The sequence below is a fragment of the Lissotriton vulgaris genome, chromosome 8, assembly GCF_964263255.1.
Source record: "Lissotriton vulgaris chromosome 8, aLisVul1.2, whole genome shotgun sequence".
Lineage (NCBI taxonomy): Eukaryota > Metazoa > Chordata > Amphibia > Caudata > Salamandridae > Lissotriton > Lissotriton vulgaris.
Window position 1 is genome coordinate 1,428,367,056 of NC_141696.1, and position 24,241 is coordinate 1,428,391,296.

Genomic DNA, 24,241 nt, shown 5'->3' on the forward strand with positions numbered 1-24,241 from the left:
TGAACAGAAAGGTCTTGAGTATTTTTCCGAATTTCAGCAGGGAGGATGAGATCCGTAGGTGAAGTAGAAGGTCATTCCAGGACTTTGCTGTGAGGTAGGAGAAAGATCGTTTTACACTGTTGCTGCGGCGAACGAGGGTGCGTGGACGAGGCATAGGGATGGGGATTACAGGTGTCTGGATGGAAGGGGGAAGTTCAGTCAGTGGTTGATGCCAACTGGTCTTTAGTGGTCAAGGGCTTTTGAAGGTGTAGATCAGCATCTTGAACTGTTATCACTTCTGAATGGGAAGGCTGTGGAGCTCATTGAGGTTGAGGGTGATGTGGGTTATTTTAGAGAGGTCAAGGATGAGCCTGGCTGCTGTGTTCTGGATATTTTGCAGTCTCTTGAGGAGGTGTGAGGTGACTCCTATGTAGAGTGCATTGCAGTAGTCCAATTGGCTGCTGACAAGGGCTTGAGTGATGGTCCATCTGGTGTCGATGGGGAACCTCTTGAAGATCGTGAGTAGCATGTGGAGAGTGAGTAAGCAGATGGACGATGCAGGGTTGATCTGTTTTTCAATGAGAGATTGCTGTCTAGTATGATGCAGAGGTTGAAGGGGTGGCTGGTCGGTGTGGGTGAGGGTCCTAGTTTTGGGGGTGCCAACAGGCGTTGCTCCATGGGGAGGTGTTGCGCCCGAAGATCAGCTTTTCTGTCTCATCTGTTTTGAATTTTAGCCAGTTGTTTCTTGTCCAGTCGGCGATGCTCTTCATGCACCTGCAGAAGTTGGTTAATGTGTCAGAGGGTCTTCTGATAGCGAGAGGATGAGCTGGATAGCATCATCATAGGATAAGATGTTTAGTCCATGCGATGTGACAACTTTAGCCAGGGAAGTCATGTAGGTGTCTGACAGTGTAAAGCTGGGGGCCAAACTTTGAGGGATGCTGCAGATGGTGTTTTTTGATTCAAAGTTTAAGGGAGGAAGGCGGATTCTCTGGTTTCTTTCTGTGAGGAAGGAGGTGATCCACTTCAGGACGTCTCCTTGGATTCTAGTATTGTGAGGCCTTTGGATCAGGGTGTGGTGTGATACTGTGCTGAATGCTTTGGTGAGGTCAAGGAGGATCAGGGTTGCCATTTTCCCTTGGTCAGGGAGGAATCTGATGTTGCCTATGATTTTAATCAGGGCAGTGTTGGTGCTGTGGTTGGTGCGGAATCCAGATTGGGAAATGTCCAGAAGATTGTTGTTCTTTAGATGCTCTGTGAGTTCGTGGTTGATATCCTCCTCCTAGATTTTCATGGGAAAAGGCAGCAGAGAGATGGGGCAGTAGTTCTTGAGTTTGTTGGGGTCGGCAGATAGTTTCTTGAGTAGGGGTGACTTCTGTGTGTTTCATTTCTTTGGGGACCGCAACTGTGGTGATGAATGTGTTAAATATGGCGGTGAGCTTGCTGCTGATCATCTTACTTCTGAGTTTGGAAGATGTGGTGTGGGCTGGGGTCCATGGTTCCTCCTGAGTGGACGGAGCTCAAAACGTCTTTGGTGTCTTGCTCAGTGAGCTGGTCACAGGTGGTGAGCAGGTGGTCATAGTGTTCCTCATTCATGGCAGCAAGATGGTTGAGGATGTCGGTGGCTTGGTGTTTGAGGTTTCTGTAGATGGTGGAGATCTTTTGGTGGAAGTAGTCTGCCAGTGTCACAGAGTTCCTGTGAAGAAGTGATGACATTTTTGGTGGTTGAGGGGCTGGAGAACTGTGCAACGATGTTGAAGCGTCCTTTGCTGGTGGATGGCGCCTGCTTCAATGCAACCGGACAAAACACTACTTTTCATCTTTTTCTGGAGTTGGTGGTATTATTTGTGGGCTATCTTGAATTTGGTTTCATTTGGCTCCATTTGGTTGATCTTTACAGGGGAATGCTCATGCACCACTGAGGTGCCTTTTTATTCTAAGACATGCAAAAGTTCCTGCTACTTTCTAGATGGTCAGAGATTACACAGATTTTTATGAAAGGTGCTACCCTTCCAAATAAATTCATTTTACATCTCAATTCCTGGTTCTTGTTTTAATAAAAAAAACTATTGTTGAATAGATTCAGGATTGGATGGTAGATGAATCAATCATTATCCTTGTCAAGGTGGGTTTCTTCTAGAGAATGCTATTGAAGTAAGACTGTATCATGAAAAATGTTGTGTTCAAAAGATTGGCTGTTTCTAGTCTTATGAGACTGCTAGAGAAAGTTTGATGGCATCATCAAAATGTTTAAGAACAAAGAGATGGCTTGGTGCACAGCGATGAGTTTACTGAAAAGTTCTACTGAGTTTTTTGAAGTTGGTGAAAGATTGGGTGCTCCACCAGGTAGCATAACCGTCCAAGTACGCTCAATGAATGATGCTTGGTTTGCGCACAAACGTTGATAGTGCGTCCCTGCGGTTGGGCACACCTTTGGGTTCGTCACAAAAGGACAGACTCCGTTGTACTTTGATTATTTATTGTTATTATAAGTTCAACAAATTCATTTGTATTGCGTTTTTATTGGGCGAATATTTCATTTCATATCCTTATTTAGTTGATAACAGTGCACATTTGTAGTGAAAAACGAAAACGCTCCGATGCATTTCGGGCATTGGCCCTTTCTCAAGGAGCTCTGTTGGTGAAAATAACATCATTGGTATACGCTCTAATGTATAATATTCATCACACAAGATCAAAGAATCGAAAATAACGTGCAAAACGTATAAACGATGTCGATGTGTTTTAAATGAGTTCATGCTTAACGTGTGTGGTGATGGTCAATGAAAGGGCATAGTGGCATTGCAACGTGTCAGATAACTAAGAAACTGAAAATTCATGAAAACATAGAGCAAAAAAAATACCGGGTGTTTCCTAATCGCAGCACTGTTGGGGCATTCAAAGGTTTGCGCTGTTGAGGAAAAACGGCGGAGGTTAAAAAATATTGCGTTGAGCCTTGGTAGGTCAACAAAGTGACTCGATTTGGTCTCACGCCTTAACTTACTTGGGCTTTGAAGCTCGACAAGTTTCAAGGATCTCCGCTCGTGACTGACTCAAATTGAGACGCTGAAGTGAGCTGAACGTGGGTGTGTTACGGCGTTCAGTCGGGGATTTAAACCTGACAGGCACCCGGAAAGGTTCGTTGTGTCGGGAAATAGAAAGCGGACTAGTGAAATTAGTAAAAGATGGCGGCCATCTTACCATAGGTTAAGTCATGGATGATAGGAGACGTGCAGGGGATGCACTGTCTACAAGGGAAAGATGAAAGGGTGTGAAAACAAAAACGTGTGTAAAAATGTTGTGTCACTGAGTGCAAAAAGCATGGGGAACACATACTGATGCAAACCAAAACTGGAACAAAAAAAATGGATGCAAACAAACCACACAATTTGTAATGCGTTTCAGTATCATATAGATTTTTACAGATAACAACTAAGTTCAATACGGTCATTAAGACCGAATGGTTTCAAAGATTGTAACCGATAAATCCAGGCTGTCTCTCGTTGTAGTAGAGATTTGTTGTTGTCTCTACCTTCACTCTTCACAACCAACTCCTATACCATGAATTTTAACTGAGCGATGTTGTGTCTTTGTTCATGGAAGTGCAAGGCTATGCTGGATCGTTCGTTTTTTGTCTGTATGTTAGATTTGTGCTCTTTGAGTCTTATCTTTATTTTTCTCTCAGTTTTCCCTATGTAGATCTTCCCACATGGGCACTTTAATAGGTAAATGAGGTTCATGGAGTCACAAGTAGCGTTGACGTTCACTTTGATGCTGTGTCCCCTCATGGGGTGGCTTATGCTGCTCCCTCGTTATTTTCGCTTTTTTGATCTTGTGTGATGAATATTATACATTAGAGCGTATACCAATGATGTTATTTTCACCAACAGAGCTCCTTGAGAAAGGGCCAATGCCCGAAATGAATCGGAGCGTTTTAGTTTTTGACTACAAATGTGCACTGTTATCAACTAAATAAGGATATGAAATAAAATATTCGCCCAATAAAAACGCAATACAAATGAATTTGTTGAACTTATAATAACAATAAATAATCAAAGTACAACGGAGTCTGTCCTTTTGTGACGAACCCAAAGGTGTGCCCAACTGCAGGGACGCACTAACAACGTTTGTGCACAAACCAAGCATCATCAAAATGCTGCCATTTCTGGATGCTGCCTGAGAGCATTAAAGCCCAGTTGAGTCTAACTGTAGGCTCCACGTTCATAATTAGGCCCTGGTCCATTTTGAACCATCAAGAAAAACAAATAGGCTGTTCTATCATATCTCGTGAGATTTTTCAAAAACACCCTCTTGAACCCTTTGGATCAAAAATATAGAAATGCTTTGGGCCCTACTTTTTAGGGATAAACATAGGTCAACCATGTCAAGGTGTCATTTGTCGTAATTGCAGATGGCACTGTTCTATCAGTCCAAGAAAAATCTAGTGGTGCAGCAGATGTTTTTATTCTACACCCAAACACATTTTTGTGTAACAATAATTAGGTTTTGTCACACTAATCTGATCCTGAATTACCCTCAGTGGTATTGGTCCTCCAATGGACCTTGTTGGTCATAGTGAGGGGTAAGAAGCAAGGTGACAAATGTATTGATAGCCAGCTCACAAATTAATGAGCACATTTAAATACACAACCGTCAGGACCATACCAAAAAAATAAAGGATTACGACTGGAAGGTCAAAACCACTAAAAAAGTTCAGTCTAACGAGAATCATACAGACCAGAAATTCTATGATGGCTACACAGAACATAAGTAGTAGAACCTGATGCTCAGAACATAATCTATTATTATCTCTATAATGCCTTATAAATCCTTTGTAAGCACAGTTTATAGGGCAAGAACATTTGAGACACAATTAATAAAGGACTTAGATAAATTTGAAGTATTTGGTTATTGTATTAAAGATTAGGCGTGGGCGGAATTTGCGTAATCGCGTTATGCTAATCTCCGTGAAACAGTAGAAAATCTCGGCGAACACGCAGAAATTCCACGAACACGTGGAATTGCTTGTTCGTGATGCTTTTTTACTGTTCTCAATCGCTGTTTAAGTGCTCGGGTTAAATGTCTTGCGAACACGCATTTGAGAACGTGAACATGCAAAAAAGTTCGCGAAGTCACAGAATGCAGAATTTTGGGCAGTTTCGCGTTCTCCGCAGAACGCAAAATTACCCAAATACCTCAAATTCCGCGAGCGGAACGGAATTTACCGCTCTGGTCTAGTAGAGAATCTCCTTGCTTGAAATTTGCTCTGAATCACTGAGTCTCTTTCTCAATACTCAGTACTGAACAGTAAAATATAAAATTCTAAATGTTAATTGAACACAAAGCAATGAACAAATGTCAGCTATTGCACTTTTCTTAGTCTTTGTTTCATTTTCAGTTAGCTTGGTATGGAATCCTTAAAAGGTCTGTTAAAACTTCTCTTTCTGCCTTTTCTCTCTCAGGAACAACAATTTCAGCACATGAGACAGCTCACAGAGGAAGAGAACAAGAGCATTCAGGCAAGGAGCTTATAGGGTATCCAGGTTTGAGGTCTTTGGGCAAAAATTGAGATTTTCAAACAAGCACGGGAAGAGAGAACCACTCTTTCCAAAAGAACGGTGTCAACGATTTCACTAGGGAGAGTTGGGGAGAAGGGGTCAGACAATCAGTAGGAAAAAAGTGCCTCAGGGATTGAATATGGCCTTAATTGGGTCTTGAAACAACAGGGATGTGCCATGCCAAGGTGATTATTACAACAGTTTTTCCCTGACTCATGCCAATCTAAGGATTGCTTTTCTATGCCTGTTTATGAAAGGCTGAAATATGGAAAATATCTTTGTAAATCAGTCCCTAAGTGAAAATACTATATATAAGCTCTAAAGTTTCCTTAAGAAATTACACATCAATGAGCAATTTCTAACACAACTGTTTTGTTGCATATTTTTCTGTCCTGTGTATAAAGTTTATAAAAATAGAAGAAAGACGTTCAATTTTCAGCTTCATGGATGCTACTAAATCAACTTCCTGGTGTCACTCCACTTGCAATCATTATCCTATGCATTTGTGCTTTTTGTACCCTTCTTCTTGCGACAACATGAGAACGCCATGTTTATAACATCAGGTATTTTGGTGTAAAGCGAAATTGATACTAACTTACATCAGGTATCACTAGTGGCTGTTGATGTGCTCCTAATGATGCTGACACATGCTATGTTTTCTCTGCACTAAATAGATAAACAACAATGTGCCCTTGGACCTAAAGAGCGGACAGATTGTGGCCATGGCGGTATCTCAGAAAAGGAGTGCCTCTCCAAAGGCTGCTGCTTCGACTCAAGCATCCCCAATGTGATCTGGTGCTACTACTCCAAGGCTCACGGTAATAACTTCATGTCAGGTCATATGACCACTGCTTCTTAGACTTTTGTTACAACACGTTACCAAATGCAGATATTGTGACGGTATCCAAGAGATTCACCAATGCCAAATGACACTGTCTGTAGCATTCTACGGGCCCCATATTGAAAATGAGCACCATTATAACATGAGGCTAAAGAGCCAGTGACATCAGTTCCTGTCTGTTTGCGCCCTCATTGACACAGGATTTAAAGCTGACGGTGTTCGCCTGTCCTTTATGTTTGTCATGGTATTCTACGTTGTTCAGGATGTATTCTTCAAGATTTTCAGGTTCTACACCTTGTGAATCATGCCCTAAATAAATGTCTAACCTGGGCTACCTGAGAGATTGCATGCATTTTTTATGGAGATCACATACATCACTCTCCCTTTCACAAAAAGTTCATGAGATCAAAGGAACACTCATTGTTGTCTTCAAAACTGATTCCGTAAATGAGTTTTGTTTTTCTCCACCTGGCCTCTCAGCTCAGCAAGCTGATTTCCAGGGTGATATGTTAGCAATATTCGCCACCGTATCTCTGCTACACCTAGAAGCAAAATGCAAAATAATGAGTCTCCCACCAGTAGAATATTGTGTAGTGCCTTGACACCCCTATATCTGACAGACATTAAATGACTCAGGCCAAATGGAGGGGGTCTTAAATGGTCCAGGGACTGACCCAAACAAGGCCCCATTTTGATCCAAGGACTCAAATACTTTTTTCAGAGCTGTCATGGTTGTGGGTGACATTCTTTCCAGCTTTTCCTATTCATCAAAAACGTGTACCCCAACAGTGTAGCCATTCACAAAGGCAATCTAAGCACTGACTCTTACAGTTCCAATGTTTAAAATGACTGAATAATTTCTGCGGCTAGACTTGCCTTGAAGACTTCCAGCATGATATGTTTGTTAGCCAGATATACTCACACATTAGGGGGAAATCATAGTCTTTAAAGATTCAAGGAGTTGATGCAGGATGTAATGGCTCTGTCAGAGCAGGGCATGTAGACTAATCTGAATGTGGCTGGTTCTTTAGCTAGGTTATTGGACTTATTTCTGGTTCTGTGAAGGCATGTATGGATGGGGACTACCTGGCCCCTGTCTAATGGACATGGTTGAGACTTAAGCTATGAAGTAGTGGGCTATTGGGTTCTCATTTGGGTAAGCCAATGACTGACCAATCCATTAGGAGACAGAATGGAATGTACTACATACTCTGCTCACTACATCCTCTGTTGATGGACAAACTACATTATGTTTTCTGCTAACATCATCATTAGTTCAGGGAGTTCTTCAGAAGTTCTGGTTCCACATTACTTGTTTCATTCTGATATCCCTGGCATGGGTCAGGAAACTGTGGTGCTCTGACCTGCTACAAATCAGTTCTGAAACGCCTCACCTCCTTCCAGCAATAGAGATTCTATTGTCCCAGAGACGAATTGCTCCACTCAGACCTTCAGTTCCAAGGCTTATTTCCTGGAAATTGCAGCTCTCTCATCATGTGAACTTCCTTTATAGGTAATGGTTATTTTGTTGGCAGCTAGATACCCTTCTATGAGAGTGGATGACTGTAGCAGATAGTTATTTTTCAATCTATGTAGTATTCTCAGTCCTTAGATCAGATTGTGCCAGTGTGGTTGGTTAGAGACAAAAATTTACTGCTGAACGGCGGCGATTTTAACCACAAATAAACCTTGGTATTACCAAGGTTTATCGCAAATGCGATAAAAATCGCCGCAATGCATGAATATCGCTGAAAAGTCAGCGATATTCATGCATTACCGAGCTAATGCTCTTAGCCATGTTATCCACCTCCCATTGGATAACATTGCTAAGAACTGCTCAGGGCAGGTGTTAGCTCTTGGAGATATTTGCGCTTAGTGCGAATATCTCCAAAAGTTGGAAATAGGAGATAGCGAGGTTAGCGACTGTTTTCAGTCTCTAACATCTTGGCACGCCCACTTTGCATGTCATTAGTGATAAATATCACTGACATGCAAAGTGGGGCCCAAGATGGTCGCTATCTCCTACTAGCTGTCGCTAACTGGTGTTAGCGACAGCTAGGTAATAGGGAGATAATTTTATCTCCGCTTTCTTGGCTTTTAAAGCCAAAAAAGCGGAGATAAACCCCCTTGATAATATGCCCCAAGGTTCTTTAGCAATAGAGGGTCTAAATATCAATGCCATTAAATTATACTTAGTTGCCAAGTCTATTTGCATTATTTATCCTAATCAAGCTTCTTTCCTCAACAAACTTTTATGACTTTTTTATTAGCTATGAAGACAATACATTGGGAAGGGGCATTAAAAAGCAATCCAACTACACTTGGTCTTCCCTTATGGTTAATCACAATATAAGCATGCTAGCAAAATGCCTCTGAAATGTTTCAGAGCGTGCTATGTTAGTAGACTCTGAAACAGCACCAACTTTGTATTATTTGATCGTTGTCATCTCAGCTTCGATAGGAACATGAAAATTGGAAGGAGCTGTTGTCATTGGTGTCCGTGCATTCTATTATAATGGCAATGAACTCACTTTGTTTGTGATGCTGTATTCAATGTCTTTTGGCTACAACTGGAGCCAGCACAGCCGTTAAAAATATGTGTCTGGTCCAGTCTGGTTGCAGAAATTAGGTTCATGTAAACAATGTCCTGGATCTGAATCATCTATGAGAAATAATGTTCCAGAAGATAAGTTCACTTTCTATGTTGATCGTGGAATGCTAGAGTTTGGTGAATCATATAGCCCCATAACCATTCTCATTGTGCATCCATATTTACTGAGGAACACAGAACAGTCTCATCTTTTGATAGAATGTAGAGAGTAAAGTGTTCTGGGGCTGCAATGGAAGCCTATGCCAGAGTTTATTTGGGAAAAGTTAACCACTTTGACAATTATTTTGAAACCAGGTTCGCCCACAAAATTGATGGAATGATAAAAGACGTATCAATACAGTAGACACGTTAAAAGACAATAATGTGGAGCGCTGAAGTGCCGAGTTCAGGTTTGGGGAGCAATATTTATCTCCCATCCTGGAAAGGAAAAGGGACCATCAATGGAATAAATGGGAAGCTCTTTGGTCAGGAAAAGGGTACCAAGATTCACAAATGTCAAAGCAGATTTTTGCCCATGGGAAAAGTAATGTTCATCCTAATTTGCAATATGAATGTGATTGCCGGATTTGACTACTACAGCATCTACACATTAGATGCCTGGGAGGCAACTGATCGTCTGTATACTTGCACTTAAAATATATGGGAAGTAGCATTAGTTTTGCCTTCAAAAAGGTTCCCCCTAAGATAATTTATACTGCCTATAAACCATAAAAGTAGGCAAGACTCTAGACTCAGACAAGTTATTAGTTCAATCAATCAATCTGCATTGATATAGTGTTGCTAATCACCTGTGAGGGAATCCAAGTGCTGCTGCAGGAGGGGCTCAGTTGAACAGAAAGGTCTTGAGTATTTTTCTGAATTTCAGCAGGGAGGATGAGATCCGTAGGTGAAGTAGAAGGTCATTCCAGGACTTTGCTGTGAGGTAGGAGAAAGATCGTTTTACACTGTTGCTGCGGCGAACGAGGGTGCGTGGACGAGGCATAGGGATAGGGAGTACAGGTGTCTGGATGGAAGGGGGAAGTTCAGTCAGTGGTTGATGTCAACTGGTCCTTAGTGGTCAAGGGCTTTTGAAGGTGTAGATCAGCATCTTGAACTGTCATCACTTCTGAATGGGAAGGCTGTGGATCTCATTGAGGTTGGGGGTGATGTGGGTTCTTTTAGAGAGGTCAAGGATGAGCCTGGCTGCTGTGTTCTGGATATTTTGCAGTCTCTTGAGGAGGTGTGAGGTGATTCCTATGTAGAGTGCATTGCAGTAGTCCAATTGGCTGCTGACAAGGAATTGAGTGATGGTCCATCTGGTGTCGATGGGGAACCACTTGAAGATCGTGAGTAGCATGTGGAGAGTGAGTAAGCAGATGGACGATGCAGGGTTGATCTGTTTTTCAATGAGAGATTGCTGTCTAGTATGATGCAGAGGTTGAAGGGGTGGCTGGTCGGTGTGGGTGAGGGTCCTAGTTTTGGGGGTGCCAACAGGCGTTGCTCCATGGGGAGGTGTTGCGCCCGAAGATCAGCTTTTCTGTCTCATCTGTTTTGAATTTTAGCCAGTTGTTTCTTGTCCAGTCGGCGATGCTCTTCATGCACCTGCAGAAGTTGGTTAATGTGTCAGAGGGTCTTCTGATAGCGAGAGGATGAGCTGGATAGCATCATCATAGGATAAGATGTTTAGTCCATGCGATGTGACAACTTTAGCCAGGGAAGTCATGTAGGTGTTTGACAGTGTAAAGCTGGGGGCCAAACATTGAGGGATGCTGCAGATGGTGTTTTTTGATTCAAAGTTGAAGGGAGGAAGGCGGATTCTCTGGTTTCTTTCTGTCAGGAAGGAGGTGATCCACTTCAGGACGTCTCCTTGGATTCTAGTATTGTGAGGCCTTTGGATCAGGGTGTGGTGTGATACTGTGCTGAATGCTTTGGTGAGGTCAAGGAGGATCAGGGCTGCCATTTTCCCTTGGTCAGGTAGGAATCTAATGTTGCCTATGATTTTAATCAGGGCAGTGTTGGTGCTGTGGTTGGTGCGGAATCCAGATTGGGAAGTGTCCAGAAGATTGTTGTTCTTTAGATGCTCTGTGAGTTCGTGGTTGATATCCTCCTCCTAGATTTTCATGGGAAAAGGCTGCAGAGAGATGGGGCAGTAGTTCTTGAGTTTGTTGGGGTCGGCAGATAGTTTCTTGAGTAGGGGTGACTTCTGTGTGTTTCATTTCTTTGAGGACCGCAACTGTGGTGATGAATGTGTTAAATATGGCGGTGAGCTTGCTGCTGATCATCTTACTTCTGAGTTTGGAAGATGTGGTGTGGGCAGGGGTCCATGGTTCCTCCTGAGTGGTCGGAGCTCAAAACGTCTGTGGTGTCTTGCTTAGTGAGCTGGTCACAGGTGGTGAGCAGGTGGTCATAGTGTTGCTCATTCATGGCAGCAAGATGGTTGAGGATGTCGGTGGCTTGGTGTTTGAGGTTTCTGTAGATAGTGGAGATCTTTTGGTGGAAGTAGTCTGCCAGGGTCACAGAGTTCCTGTGAAGAAGTGATGACATTTTTGGTGGCTGAGGGGCTGGAGAACTGTGCAACGATGTTGAAGCGTCCTTTGCTGGTGGATGGCGCCTGCTTCAATGCAACCGGACAAAACACTACTTTTCATCTTTTTCTGGAGTTGGTGGTATTATTTGTGGGCTATCTTGAATTTGGTTTCATTTGGCTCCATTTGGTTGATCTTTACAGGGGAATGCTCATGCACCACTGAGGTGCCTTTTTATTCTAAGACATGCAAAACTTCCTGCTACTTTCTAGATGGTCAGAGATTACACAGATTTTTATGAAAGGTGCTACCCTTCCAAATAAATTCATTTTACATCTCAATTCCTGGTTCTTGTTTTAATAAAAAAACTATTGTTGAATAGATTCAGGATTGGATGGTAGATGAATCAATCATTATCCTTGTCATGGTGGGTTTCTTCTAGAGAATGCTATTGAAGTAAGACTGTATCATGAAAAATGTTGTGTTCAAAAGATTGGCTGTTTCTAGTCTTATGAGACTGCTAGAGAAAGTTTGATGGCATCATCAAAATGTTTAAGAACAAAGAGATGGCTTGGTGCACAGCGATGAGTTTACTGAAAAGTTCTACTGAGTTTTTTGAAGTTGGTGAAAGATTGGGTGCTCCGACAGGTAGCATAACCGTCCAAGTACGCTCAATGAATCATGCTTGGTTTGCGCACAAACGTTGATAGTGCGTCCCTGCGGTTGGGCACACCTTTGGGTTCATCACAAAAGGACAGACTCCGTTGTACTTTGATTATTTATTGTTCTTATAAGTTCAACAAATTCATTTGTATTGCGTTTTTATTGGGCGAATATTTCATTTCATATCCTTATTTAGTTGATAACAGTGCACATTTGTAGTGAAAAACGAAAACGCTCCGATGCATTTCGGGCATCGGCCCTTTCTCAAGGAGCTCTGTTGGTGAAAATAACATCATTGGTATACGCTCTAATGTATGATATTCATCACACAAGATCAAAGAATCGAAAATAACGTGCAAAACGTATAAACTATGTCGATGTGTTTTAAATGAGTTCATGCTTAACGTGTGTGGTGATGGTCAATGAAAGGGCATAGTGGCATTGCAACGTGTCAGATAACTAAGAAACTGAAAATTCATGAAAACATAGAGCAAAAAAAATACCGGGTGTTTCCTAATCGCAGCACTGTTGGGGCATTCAAAGGTTTGCGCTGTTGAGGAAAAACGGCGGAGGTTACAAAATATTGCGTTGAGCCTTGGTAGGTCAACAAAGTGACTCGATTTGGTCTCACGCCTTAACTTACTTGGGCTTTGAAGCTCGACAAGTTTCAAGGATCTCCGCTCGTGACTGACTCAAATTGAGACACTGAAGTGAGCTGAACGTGGGTGTGTTACGGCGTTCAGTCGGGGATTTAAACCTGACAGGCGCCCGGAAAGGTTTGTTGTGTCGGGAAATAGAAAGCGGACTAGTGAAATTAGTAAAAGATGGCGGCCATCTTACCATAGGTTAAGTCATGGATGATAGGAGACGTGCAGGGGATGCACTGTCTACAAGGGAAAGATAAAAGGGGGTGAAAACAAAAACGTGTGTAAAAATGTTGTGTCACTGAGTGCAAAAAGCATGGGGAACACATACTGATGCAAACCAAAACTGGAACAACAAAAATTGATGCAAACAAACCACACAATTTGTAATGCGTTTCAGTATCATATAGATTTGTACAGATAACAACTAAGTTCAATACGGTCATTAAGACCGAATGGTTTCAAAGATTGTAACCGATAAATCCAGGCTGTCTCTCGTTGTAGTAGAGATTTGTTGTTGTCTCTACCTTCACTCTTCACAACCAACTCCAATACCTTGAATTTTAACTGAGCGATGTTGTGTCTTTGTTCATGGAAGTGCAAGGCTATGCTGGATCGTTCGTTTTTTGTCTGTATGTTAGATTTGTGCTCTTTGAGCCTTATCTTTATTTTTCTCTCAGTTTTCCCTATGTAGATCTGCCTACATGGGCACTTTAATAGGTAAATGAGGTTCATGGAGTCACAAGTAGCGTTGACGTTCACTTTGATGCTGTGTCCCCTCATGGGGTGGCTTATGCTGCTCCCTCGTTATTTTCGCTTTTTTGATCTTGTGTGATGAATATTATACATTAGAGCGTATACCAATGATGTTATTTTCACCAACAGAGCTCCTTGAGAAAGGGCCAATGCCCGAAATGCATCGGAACGTTTTAGTTTTTCACTACAAATGTGCACTGTTATCAACTAAATAAGGATATGAAATGAAATATTTGCCCAATAAAAACGCAATACAAATGAATTTGTTGAACTTATAATAACAATAAATAATCAAAGTACAACGGAGTCTGTCCTTTTGTGACGAACCCAAAGGTGTGCCCAACTGCAGGGACGCACTAACAACGTTTGTGCACAAACTAAGCATCATCAAAATGCTGCCATTTCTGGATGCTGCCTGAGAGCATTAAAGCCCAGTTGAGTCTAACTGTAGGCTCCACGTTCATAATTAGGCCCTGGTCCATTTTGAGCCATCAAGAAAAACAAATAGGCTGTTCTATCATATCTTGTGAGATTTTTCAAAAACACCCTCTTGAACCCTTTGGATTAAAAATATAGAAATGCTTTGGGCCCTACTTTTTAGGGATAAACATAGGTCAACCATGTCAAGGTGTCATTTGTCGTAATTGCAGATGGCACTGTTCTATCAGTCCAAGAAAAATCTAGTGGTGCAGCAGATGTTTTTATTCTAGACCCAAACACATTTTTGTGTAACAATAATTAGGTTTTGTCACACTAATCTGATCCTGAATTACCCTCAGTGGTATTGGTCCTCCAATGGACCTTGTTGGTCATAGTGAGGGGTAAGAAGCAAGGTGACAAATGTATTGATAGCCAGCTCACAAATTAATGAGCACATTTAAATACACAACCGTCAGGACCATACCAAAAAAATAAAGGATTACGACTGGAAGGTCAAAACCACTAAAAAAGTTCAGTCTAACGAGAATCATACAGACCAGAAATTCTATGATGGCTACACAGAACATAAGTAGTAGAACCTGATGCTCAGAACATAATCTATTATTATCTCTATAATGCCTTATAAAACCTTTGTAAGCACAGTTTATAGGGCAAGAACATTTGAGACACAATTAATAAAGGACTTAGATAAATTTGAAGTATTTGGTTATTGTATTAAAGATTAGGCGTGGGCGGAATTTGCGTAATCGCGTTATGCTAATCTCCGTGAAACAGTAGAAAATCTCGGCGAACACGCAGAAATTCCACGAACACGTGGAATTGCTTGTTCGTGATGCTTTTTTACTGTTCTCAATCGCTGTTTAAGTGCTCGGGGGAAATGTCTTGCGAACACGCATTTGAGAACGCGAACATGCAAAAAAGTTCGCGAAGTCACAGAATGCAGAATTTTGGGCAGTTTCGCGTTCTCCGCGGAACGCAAAATTACCCAAATACCTCAAATTCCGCGAGCGGAACGGAATTTACCGCTCTGGTCTAGTAGAGAATCTCCTTGCTTGAAATTTGCTCTGAATCACTGAGTCTCTTTCTCAATACTCAGTACTGAACAGTAAAATATAAAATTCTAAATGTTAATTGAACACAAAGCAATGAACAAATGTCAGCTATTGCACTTTTCTTAGTCTTTGTTTCATTTTCAGTTAGCTTGGTATGGAATCCTTAAAAGGTCTGTTAAAACTTCTCTTTCTGCCTTTTCTCTCTCAGGAACAACAATTTCGGCATATGAGACAGCTCACAGAGGAAGAGAACAAGAGCATTCAGGCAAGGAGCTTATAGGGTATCCAGGTTTGAGGTCTTTGGGCAAAAATGGAGATTTTCAAACAAGCACGGGAAGAGAGAACCACTCTTTCCAAAAGAACGGTGTCAACGATTTCACTAGGGAGAGTTGGGGAGAAGGGGTCAGACAATCAGTAGGAAAAAAGTGCCTCAGGGATTGAATATGGCCTTAATTGGGTCTTGAAACAACAGGGATGTGCCATGCCAAGGTGATTATTACAACAGTTTTTCCCTGACTCATGCCAATCTAAGGATTGCTTTTCTATGCCTGTTTATGAAAGGCTGAAATATGGAAAATATCTTTGTAAATCAGTCCCTAAGTGAAAATACTATATATAAGCTCTAAAGTTTCCTTAAGAAATTACACATTAATGAGCAATTTCTAACACAACTGTTTTGTTGCATATTTTTCTGTTCTGTGTATAAAGTTTATAAAAATAGAAAGAAGACGTTCAATTTTCAGCTTCATAGATGCTACTAAATCAACTTCCTGGTGTCACACCACTTGCAATCATTATCCCATGCATTTGTGCCTTTTGTACCCTTCTTCTTGCGACAACATGAGAACGCCATGTTTATAACATCAGGTATTTTGGTGTAAAGCGAAATTGATACTAACTTACATCAGGTACCACTAGTGGCTGTTGATGTGCTCCTAATGATGCTGACACATGCTATGTTTTCTCTGCACTAAATAGATAAACAACAATGTGCCCTTGGACCTAAAGAGCGGACAGATTGTGGCCATGGCGGTATCTCAGAAAAGGAGTGCCTCTCCAAAGGCTGCTGCTTCGACTCAAGCATCCCCAATGTGATCTGGTGCTACTACTCCAAGGCTCACGGTAATAACTTAATGTCAGGTCATATGACCACTGCTTCTAAGACTTTTGTTACAACACGTTACCAAATGCAGATATTGTGACGGTATCCAAGAGATTCACCAATGCCAAATGACACTGTCTGTAGCATTCTACGGGCCCCATATTGAAAATGAGCACCATTATAACATGAGGCTAAAGAGCCAGTGACATCAGTTCCTGTCTGTTTGTGCCCTCATTGACACAGGATTTAAAGCTGACCTTGTTCGCCTGTCCTTTATGTTTGTCATGGTATTCTACGTTGTTCAGGATGTATTCTTCAAGATTTTCAGGTTCTACACCTTGTGAATCATGCCCTAAATAAATGTCTAACCTGGGCTACCTGAGAGATTGCATGCATTTTGTATGGAGATCACATACATCACTCTCCCTTTCACAAAAAGTTCATGAGATCAAAGGAACACTCATTGTTGTCTTCAAAACTGATTCCGTAAATGAGTTTTGTTTTTCTCCACCTGGCCTCTCAGCTCAGCAAGCTGATTTCCAGGGTGATATGTTAGCAATATTCGCCACCGAATTCTCTGCTACACCTAGAAGCAAAATGCAAAATAATGAGTCTCCCACCAGTAGAATATTGTGTAGTGCCTTGACACCCCTATATCTGACAGATATTAAATGACTCAGGCCAAATGGAGGGGGTCTTAAATGGTCCAGGGACTGACCCAAACAAGGCCCCATTTTGACCCAAGGACTCAAATACTTTTTTCAGAGCTGTCATGGTTGTGGGTGACATTCTTTCCAGCTTTTCCTATTCATCAAAAACGTGTACCCCAACAGTGTAGCCATTCACAAAGGCAATCTAAGCACTGACTCTTACAGTTCCAATGTTTAAAATGACTGAATAATTTCTGCGGCTAGACTTGCCTTGAAGACTTCCAGCATGATATGTTTGTTAGCCAGATATACTCACACATTAGGGGGAAATCATAGTCTTTAAAGATTCAAGGAGTTGATGCAGGATGTAATGGCTCTGTCAGAGCAGGGCATGTAGACTAATCTGAATGTGGCTGGTTCTTTAGCTAGGTTATTGGACTTATTTCTGGTTCTGTGAAGGCATGTATGGATGGGGACTACTGGCCCCTGTCTAATGGACATGGTTGAGACTTAAGCTATGAAGTAGTGGGCTATTGGGTTCTCATTTGGGTAAGCCAATGACTGACCAATCCATTAGGAGACAGAATGGAATGTACTACATACTCTGCTCACTACATCCTCTGTTGATGGACAAACTACATTATGTTTTCTGCTAACATCATCATTAGTTCAGGGAGTTCTTCAGACGTTCTGGTTCCACATTACTTGTTTCATTCTGATATCCCTGGCATGGGTCAGGAAACTGTGGTGCTCTGACCTGCTACAAATCAGTTCTGAAACGCCTCACCTCCTTCCAGCAATAGAGATTCTATTGTCCCAGAGACGAATTGCTCCACTCAGACCTTCATTTCCCAAGGCTTATTTCCTGGAAATTGCAGCTCTCTCATCATGTGAACTTCCTTTATAGGTAATGGTTATTTTGTTGGCAGCTAGATACCCTTCTATGAGAGTGGATGACTGTAGCAGATAGTTATTTTTCAATCTATGTAGTATTCTCAGTCCTTAGATCAGATTGTGCCAGTGTGGTTGGTTAGAGACAAAAATTTACCGCTGAACTGCGGCGATTTTAACCGCAAATAAACCTTGGTATTACCAAGGTTTATCGCAAATGCGATAAAAATCGCCGCAATGCATGAATATCGCTGAAAAGTCAGCGATATTCATGCATTACCGAGCTAATGCTCTTAGCCATGTTATCCACCTCCCATTGGATAACATTGCTAAGAACTGCTCAGGGCAGGTGTTAGCTCTTGGAGATATTTGCGCTTAGCGCGAATATCTCCAAAAGTTGGTAATAGGAGATAGCGATGTTAGCGACTGTTTTCAGTCTCTAACATCTTGGCACGCCCACTTTGCATGTCATTAGTGATAAATATCACTGACATGCAAAGTGGGGCCCAAGATGGTCGCTATCTCCTACTAGCTGTCGCTAACTGCTGTTAGCGACAGCTAGGTAATAGGGAGATAATTTTATCTCCGCTTTCTTGGCTTTTAAAGCCAAAAAAGCGGAGATAAACCCCATTGATAATATGCCCCAAGGTTCTTTAGCAATAGAAGGTCTAAATATCAATGCCATTAAATCATACTTAGTTGCCAAGTCTATTTGCATTATTTATCCTAATCAAGCTTCTTTCCTTAACAAACTTTTATGACTTTTTTATTAGCTATGAAGACAATACATTGGGAAGGGGCATTAAAAAGCAATCCAACTACACTTGGTCTTCCCTTATGGTTAATCACAATATAAGCATGCTAGCAAAATGCCTCTGAAATGTTTCAGAGCGTGCTATGTTAGTAGACTCTGAAACAGCACCAACTTTGTATTATTTGATCGTTGTCATCTCAGCTTCGATAGGAACATGAAAATTGGAAGGAGCTGTTGTCACTGGTGTCCGTGCATTCTATTATAATGGCAATGAACTCACTTTGTTTGTGATGCTGTATTCAATGTCTTTTGGCTACAACTGGAGCCAGCACAGCCGTTAAAAATATGTGTCTGGTCCAGTCTGGTTGCAGAAATTAGGTTCATGTAAACAATGTCCTGGATCTGAATCATCTATGAGAAATAATGTTCCAGAAGATAAGTTCACTTTCTATGTTGATCGTGGAATGCTAGAGTTTGGTGAATCATATAGCCCCATAACCATTCTCATTGTGCATCCATATTTACTGAGGAACACAGAACAGTCTCATCTTTTGATAGGATGTAGAGAGTAAAGTGTTCTGGGGCTGCAATGGAAGCCTATGCCAGAGTTTATTTGGGAAAAGTTAACCACTTTGACAATTATTTTGAAACCAGGTTCGCCCACAAAATTGATGGAATGATAAAAAACGTATCAATACAGTAGACACGTTAAAAGACAATAATGTGGATCGCTGAAGTGCCAAGTTCAGGTTTGGGGAGCAATATGTATCTCCCATCCTGGAAAGGAAAAGGGACCATCAATGGAATAAATGGGAAGCTCTTTGGTCAGGAAAAGGGTACCAAGATTCACAAATGTCAAAGCTGATTTTTGCCCATGGGAAAAGTAATTTTCATCCTAATTTGCAATATGAATGTGATTGCCGGATTTGACTACTACAGCATCTACACATTAGATGCCTGGGAGGCAACTGATTGTCTGTATACTTGCACTTAAAATATATGGGAAGTAGCATTAGTTTTGCCTTCAAAAAGGTTCCCCCTAAGATAATTTATACTGCCTATAAACCATAAAAGTAGGCAAGAGGAGGGGCTCAGTTGAACAGAAAGGTCTTGAGTATTTTTCTGAATTTCAGCAGGGAGGATGAGATCCGTAGGTGAAGTAGAAGGTCATTCCAGGACTTTGCTGTGAGGTAGGAGAAAGATCGTTTTACACTGTTGCTGCGGCGAACGAGGGTGCGTGGACGAGGCATAGGGATGGGGAGTACAGGTGTCTGGATGGAAGGGGGAAGTTCAGTCAGTGGTTGATGTCAACTGGTCCTTAGTGGTCAAGGGCTTTTGAAGGTGTAGATCAGCATCTTGAACTGTCATCACTTCTGAATGGGAAGGCCGTGGAGCTCATTGAGGTTGGGGGTGATGTGGGTTCTTTTAGAGAGGTCAAGGATGAGCCTGGCTGCTGTGTTCTGGATATTTTGCAGTCTCTTGAGGAGGTGTGAGGTGATTCCTATGTAGAGTGCATTGCAGTAGTCCAAGTGGCTGCTGACAAGGAATTGAGTGATGGTCCATCTGGTGTCGATGGGGAACCACTTGAAGATCGTGAGTAGCATGTGGAGAGTGAGTAAGCAGATGGACGATGCAGGGTTGATCTGTTTTTCAATGAGAGATTGCTGTCTAGTATGATGCAGAGGTTGAAGGGGTGGCTGGTCGGTGTGGGTGAGGGTCCTAGTTTTGTGGGTGCCAATAGGCGTTGCTCCATGGGGAGGTGTTGCGCCCGAAGATCAGCTTTTCTGTCTCATCTGTTTTGAATTTTAGCCAATTGTTTCGTGTCCAGTCGGCGATGCTCTTCATGCACCTGCAGAAGTTGGTTAATGTGTCAGAGGGTCTTCTGATAGCGAGAGGATGAGCTGGATAGCATCATCATAGGATAAGATGTTTAGTCCATGCGATGTGACAACTTTAGCCAGGGAAGTCATGTAGGTGTTTGACAGTGTAAAGCTGGGGGCCAAACTTTGAGGGATGCTGCAGATGGTGTTTTTTGATTCAAAGTTGAAGGGAGGAAGGCGGATTCTCTGGTTTCTTTCTGTGAGGAAGGAGGTGATCCACTTCAGGACGTCTCCTTGGATTCTAGTATTGTGAGGCCTTTGGATCAGGGTGTGGTGTGATACTGTGCTGAATGCTTTGGTGAGGTCAAGGAGGATCAGGGCTGCCATTTTCCCTTGGTCAGGGAGGAATCTGATGTTGCCTATGATTTTAATCAGGGCAGTGTTGGTGCTGTGGTTGGTGCGGAATCCAGATTGGGAAGTGTCCAGAAGATTGTTGTTCTTTAGATGCTCTGTGAGTTCGTGGTTGATATCCTCCTCCTAGATTTTCATGGGAAAAGGCTGCAGAGAGATGGGGCAGTAGTTCTTGAGTTTGTTGGGGTCGGCAGATAGTTTCTTGAGTAGGGGTGACTTCTGTGTGTTTCATTTCTTTGGGGACCGCAACTGTGGTGATGAATGTGTTAAATATGGCGGTGAGCTTGCTGCTGATCATCTTACTTCTGAGTTTGGAAGATGTGGTGTGGGCAGGGGTCCATGGTTCCTCCTGAGTGGTCGGAGCTCAAAACGTCTGTGGTGTCTTGCTTAGTGAGCTGGTCACAGGTGGTGAGCAGGTGGTCATAGTGTTCCTCATTCATGGCAGCAAGATGGTTGAGGATGTCGGTGGCTTGGTGTTTGAGGTTTCTGTAGATGGTGGAGATCTTTTGGTGGAAGTAGTCTGCCAGTGTCACAGAGTTCCTGTGAAGAAGTGATGACATTTTTGGTGGCTGAGGGGCTGGAGAACTGTGCAACGATGTTGAAGCGTCCTTTGCTGGTGGATGGCGCCTGCTTCAATGCAACCGGACAAAACACTACTTTTCATCTTTTTCTGGAGTTGGTGGTATTATTTGTGGGCTATCTTGAATTTGGTTTCATTTGGCTCCATTTGGTTGATCTTTACAGGGGAATGCTCATGCACCACTGAGGTGCCTTTTTATTCTAAGACATGCAAAAGTTCCTGCTACTTTCTAGATGGTCAGAGATTACACAGATTTTTATGAAAGGTGCTACCCTTCCAAATAAATTCATTTTACATCTCAATTCCTGGTTCTTGTTTTAATAAAAAAACTATTGTTGAATAGATTCAGGATTGGATGGTAGATGAATCAATCATTATCCTTGTCAAGGTGGGTTTCTTCTAGAGAATGCTATTGAAGTAAGACTGTATCATGAAAAATGTTGTGTTCAAAAGATTGGCTGTTTCTAGTCTTATGAGACTGCGAGAGAAAGTTTGATGGCATCATCAAAATGTTTAAGAACAAAGAGATGGCTTGGTGCACAGCGATGAGTTTACTGAAAAGTTCTACTGAGTTTTTTGAAGTTGGTGAAAGATTGGGTGCTCCACCAGGTAGCATAACCGTCCAAGTACGCTCAATGAATCATGCTTGGTTTGCGCACAAACGTTGATAGTGCGTCCCTGCGGTTGGGCACACCTTTGGGTTCGTCACAAAAGGACAGACTCCGTTGTACTTTGATTATTTATTGTTATTATAAGTTCAACAAATTCATTTGTATTGCGTTTTTATTGGGCGAATATTTCATTTCATATCCTTATTTAGTTGATAACAGTGCACATTTGTAGTGAAAAACGAAAACGCTCCGATGCATTTCGGGCTTTGGCCCTTTCTCAAGGAGCTCTGTTGGTGAAAATAACATCATTGGTATACGCTCTAATGTATAATATTCATCACACAAGATCAATGAATCGAAAATAACGTGCAAAACGTATAAACTATGTCGATGTGTTTTAAATGAGTTCATGCTTAACGTGTGTGGTGATGGTCAATGAAGTGGCATTGCAACGTGTCAGATAACTAAGAAACTGAAAATTCATGAAAACATAGAGCAAAAAAAATACCGGGTGTTTCCTAATCGCAGCACTGTTGGGGCATTCAAAGGTTTGCGCTGTTAAGGAAAAACGGCGGAGGTTAAAAAATATTGCGTTGAGCCTTGGTAGGTCAACAAAGTGACTCGATTTGGTCTCACGCCTTAACTTACTTGGGCTTTGAAGCTCGACAAGTTTCAAGGATCTCCGCTCGTGACTGACTCAAATTGAGACGCTGAAGTGAGCTGAACGTGGGTGTGTTACGGCGTTCAGTCGGGGATTTAAACCTGACAGGCGCCCGGAAAGGTTTGTTGTGTCGGGAAATAGAAAGCGGACTAGTGAAATTAGTAAAAGATGGCGGCCATCTTACCATAGGTTAAGTCATGGATGATAGGAGACGTGCAGGGGATGCACTGTCTACAAGGGAAAGATGAAAGGGGGTGAAAACAAAAACGTGTGTAAAAATGTTGTGTCACTGAGTGCAAAAAGCATGGGGAACACATACTGATGCAAACCAAAACTGGAACAACAAAAATTGATGCAAACAAACCACACAATTTGTAATGCGTTTCAGTATCATATAGATTTTTACAGATAACAACTAAGTTCAATACGGTCATTAAGACCGAATGGTTTCAAAGATTGTAACCGATAAATCCAGGCTGTCTCTTGTTGTAGTAGAGATTTGTTGTTGTCTCTACCTTCACTCTTCACAACCAACTCCAATACCATGAATTTTAACTGAGCGATGTTGTGTCTTTGTTCATGGAAGTGCAAGGCTATGCTGGATCGTTCGTTTTTTGTCTGTATGTTAGATTTGTGCTCTTTGAGTCTTATCTTTATTTTTCTCTCAGTTTTCCCTATGTAGATCTTCCCACATGGGCACTTTAATAGGTAAATGAGGTTCATGGAGTCACATGTAGCGTTGACGTTCACTTTGATTCTGTGTCCCCTCATGGGGTGGCTTATGCTGCTCCCTCGTTATTTTCGCTTTTTTGATCTTGTGTGATGAATATTATACATTAGAGCGTATACCAATGATGTTATTTTCACCAACAGAGCTCCTTGAGAAAGGGCCAATGCCCGAAATGCATCGGAGCGTTTTAGTTTTTCACTACAAATGTGCACTGTTATCAACTAAATAAGGATATGAAATGAAATATTCGCCCAATAAAAACGCAATACAAATGAATTTGTTGAACTTATAATAACAATAAATAATCAAAGTACAACGGAGTCTGTCCTTTTGTGACGAACCCAAAGGTGTGCCCAACTGCAGGGACGCACTAACAACGTTTGTGCACAAACCAAGCATCATCAAAATGCTGCCATTTCTGGATGCTGCCTGAGAGCATTAAAGCCCAGTTGAGTCTAACTGTAGGCTCCACATTCATAATTAGGCCCTGGTCCATTTTGAGCCATCAAGAAAAACAAATAGGCTGTTCCATCATATCTCGTGAGATTTTTCAAAAACACCCTCTTGAACCCTTTGGATCAAAAATATAGAAATGCTTTGGGCCCTACTTTTTAGGGATAAACATAGGTCAACCATGTCAAGGTGTCATTTGTCGTAATTGCAGATGGCACTGTTCTATCAGTCCAAGAAAAATCTAGTGGTGCAGCAGATGTTTTTATTCTAGACCCAAACACATTTTTGTGTAACAATAATTAGGTTTTGTCACACTAATCTGATCCTGAATTACCCTCAGTGGTATTGGTCCTCCAATGGACCTTGTTGGTCATAGTGAGGGGTAAGAAGCAAGGTGACAAATGTATTGATAGCCAGCTCACAAATTAATGAGCACATTTAAATACACAACCGTCAGGACCATACCAAAAAAATAAAGGATTACGACTGGAAGGTCAAAACCACTAAAAAAGTTCAGTCTAACGAGAAT

General features: G+C 41.8%; 1 protein-coding gene across 1 annotated transcript in view; it reads left to right on the forward strand.

Annotated features, from left to right (window-relative positions):
- The window catches only part of LOC147698870 (uncharacterized), a 352,061-nt gene that overhangs the window by 91,518 nt on the left and 236,302 nt on the right, over positions 1-24,241 (forward strand). The window contains exons 5-6 of the mRNA XM_086935488.1: positions 6,212-6,355; positions 16,028-16,171. Coding sequence (XP_086791614.1) covers positions 6,212-6,355; positions 16,028-16,171 — 288 coding nt within the window. The remainder of the gene's footprint in view (positions 1-6,211; positions 6,356-16,027; positions 16,172-24,241) is intronic.